The sequence below is a fragment of the Montipora foliosa genome, chromosome 2 (assembly GCF_036669935.1).
Source record: "Montipora foliosa isolate CH-2021 chromosome 2, ASM3666993v2, whole genome shotgun sequence".
Classification (NCBI taxonomy): Eukaryota; Metazoa; Cnidaria; class Anthozoa; order Scleractinia; family Acroporidae; genus Montipora; species Montipora foliosa.
In genome coordinates, this window is record NC_090870.1 from 60,131,772 (window position 1) to 60,134,724 (window position 2,953).

General features: G+C 34.7%; 1 protein-coding gene across 2 annotated transcripts in view; it reads right to left on the minus strand.

The window, feature by feature from the left end:
• The window catches only part of LOC137993748 (carnitine O-acetyltransferase-like), an 18,344-nt gene extending 15,613 nt beyond the window's left edge, over window positions 1-2,731 (minus strand). The window contains exons 1-3 of one of the 2 annotated variants that reach the window (XM_068839746.1): window positions 2,553-2,731; window positions 2,380-2,436; window positions 647-922 (exon numbers count right to left, since the gene is read on the minus strand). In XM_068839746.1, coding sequence (XP_068695847.1) covers window positions 647-922; window positions 2,380-2,418 — 315 coding nt within the window. In that variant the 5' untranslated portion in view covers window positions 2,419-2,436; window positions 2,553-2,731. The remainder of the gene's footprint in view (window positions 1-646; window positions 923-2,379; window positions 2,437-2,552) is intronic. The other variant, XM_068839747.1, reaches the window with a different exon arrangement.
• Between the last annotated feature and the right edge of the window lie 222 nt (window positions 2,732-2,953).

The following is a 2,953-nucleotide window of genomic DNA, read 5'->3' on the forward strand; positions in this document are numbered from 1 at the left end:
CATCAATCTAGAATGGCATATCGGCACACAATGTTTTTATAAATGAGTGGATTATTTTAGTATTAGAAACCAAAATATCAATTTCTTGTTTATCACATTTGTGAACCATTTGTTACGCACAACGGATATTTCAGGTTGTTGCCATATTTTAAAGATTCTATATTCTAGAATGTGAATACAATGTACATTGTGCTGTTGTTGCCAGCAAATTCTATCTTGTTTTGCATCAGATAAATGTTTGTACACAAGATTTCAGTAGTGTCAATCGATTTTTGACAATTTTAGTGTACTTCTGACTATTAACATGATAAACAAGAATAATAAAACAACTTCTGGTGATCAGCCTCGTTTTCATGTCTCAGCAGAGAGCAATCCATGTTTTTTTAGTATGGCATCTTCTGGGACTTTTAGTGTGCTGTTCTTGGGGTTAATTCTAAATAATTGTTGAGGAGAAATTTTTTGTTGCAATTAGTTGCAGGCCATTCTTCAGAATGACTGGACTATGTGAATTAAGCAAAAAAGGATTAAACCATCAACATAAACCCATTCACAAAGAACTTGAAGATTATTGTCCGTCTAGTATATACTAAGATTATTCCACAAGTTTTGTAAAAGTTATGTAAAAACTGTACAGTTGTAAACATACCCAGTTTTTCTCTGTTTTGGCCCTCTGTACAAGCTTGTTGTGTAACATCTCACCATCTCCTCCTGGCTTCAAGAAATCTCTAACAAGATCTTGAGTATATTCAAAGTCCTCTTCATCTACCAGTGGTTTGATTGCTAGCAGGTATTTTTCCATTGTCTGATGTAGGGAAGGCACAGGCAAAGAGGGGAGTGAGTCCTGTTTAGCTAACATGCTAAATGGCTTCTTTAGAGATGCTGATGGTTTCACCATGGTTGGACTTGCAAATCTCACAAACACCTGGAAAATCAGCCAATTTTAATAGGTTACTGATATTTTAAAACCAAGCTGTACCTTAATTAGATTGCCTTATGAAGCCATTAATTAGTATAAAAGGTTGCCTTTCGAAGAAAAAATTTCCACAGAGCTATTAAAATGTTTTTTGCAAACAAAAATATTATTAATTTTGATACATTACAAAAAAAATTATACGAAAATGAAAACTGGTATTTCTGTTGAAAGAATTTGGTTGGAATATAGCAGCATTAATCTAAGTGCACCAACAGAATTACATGTCTAATATTATTATCCTGTTCATAAAAATTTGACTCTATACCCACCAACTTTGAAAATGAATACCGTAGCAAACATTGTTTCATTTTTTCTTAAAACAAACCTGCCATGTCTCCTCAAGCTTCATGTTTATTGTTACAAATTACCTTAACTATTACAAAAGAATCACTCTTATCCACAAATCATCCAGGTGGTTAGAGTGAGAAATGAGTATAAATTAAATATTATTCATTTTTAAAAATGTTATGTTCTTTATCAAGGTGTCTTCCATACTTTATTTTGATTATAATTTACAGATATATTTTATATATTCATTTATATGAGTTTTCGTAAGTGTCACATAACAGTTGGTATGCCAACATAACCCAATATAGTCCTTCTTAAGATGTCACAAAAATAAAACAACAGTGCTATGTGGTTTATGGAGGACAGTGGTCAGGTATTTTCAGGAAGGGTCCAAATTCTCGAACACATTAATTTACTAGTGAAACAAGGAATTAACATGTACAGGCACACTTTTCATGTTGGATTTGTGAGGAATGGCTCAATGCAACCAAGCCCCAGTTGTTTAAACGATGGATTAGCGCTATCCGGCGGATGAATCACTATCATATGGATAAGTTATAGCGAAATAAAATGCGCTATCCAATGGATAGTGATTTATCCGATGGATAGTGTTATCCACCTTTTGAACAGCTGGGGCCAGGTTAAGACAAACCAGATATGAGAGAGTACGTGTGCAAACTTGGTTTCTACCAAGAAATGGCACTTTTTTTTTTTTGCCTGATTAGATTTAGAACTGTGTGGGGTTGATTTAATATTGGCATGACAGTTTTATTTTCATCCCCAACATAAATAATTTGAAGCTTGAGGACAGCAAAGTAGCCTTTTGTTTAATATTGCCATGTAGCTGTTCATCTAATTCCAGTGTTGGGTCCAAGGTACAAACTTGAACTATCTACGAAGTTCTAGGGTCTACTGTTCGATAAAACTCTAACCAAAAGTCAGCTAACCGTCGATCGCTCGTTTTAATCATAATCATTGATAAATCCTTTTTCAATGGGGTTTGCCATGAAGTAAAGTAAATAAATTTCTGCAGTTAAACACACCCCCAGCCACACCGCATGACGTAAGTTATCTCAAAACGCGTTAGCGGAAACTATCGAAGATAGAAACTCATTTACCTTTGCCTTTGGAATTTGTCTTGCTGCTAAACCCAACATGCGAATTGCTTCAACCCACTGTATCAAAATAGTACAGGTATTAAGACAAAATTAAGGCTTATTATCTGTCTTGGTTCAAATGTGCGATCATGGTTGTAAAGACATTTGTCATCACTAATGCCATGTTTCTTTACCTCAACTTGTTTCCAGTCTCTACTGCCGCTAAATAGCAGACGAAAGGTGCTCGAGAGCGCCTGGAAACTCGATAAAACTCCAAAAGGCAACAGAATGAACTCCAATGATATTCCAAACAGTGTTATCTTCAGGCTGAAGTCGAATCGCTTACGATATGTTTATGTTAATTAGCAATAATATATATACCGGGGCATTAGGACTTTGATCTTAGATTTCACAATGGCAAGTTTTGAACCAATGAGATGGCATATATATATATATATGAATAAACTGTGACAAAGGTTAACTTCTGGTTAACTTCTACATTTCCAGTTTACACTTAATTTCGAAAACTCGTCAATCAACCAAGATTTCACCTAGTCGAAAAAATTCTAATGACCTCGGAACCTGAGATTTTTGG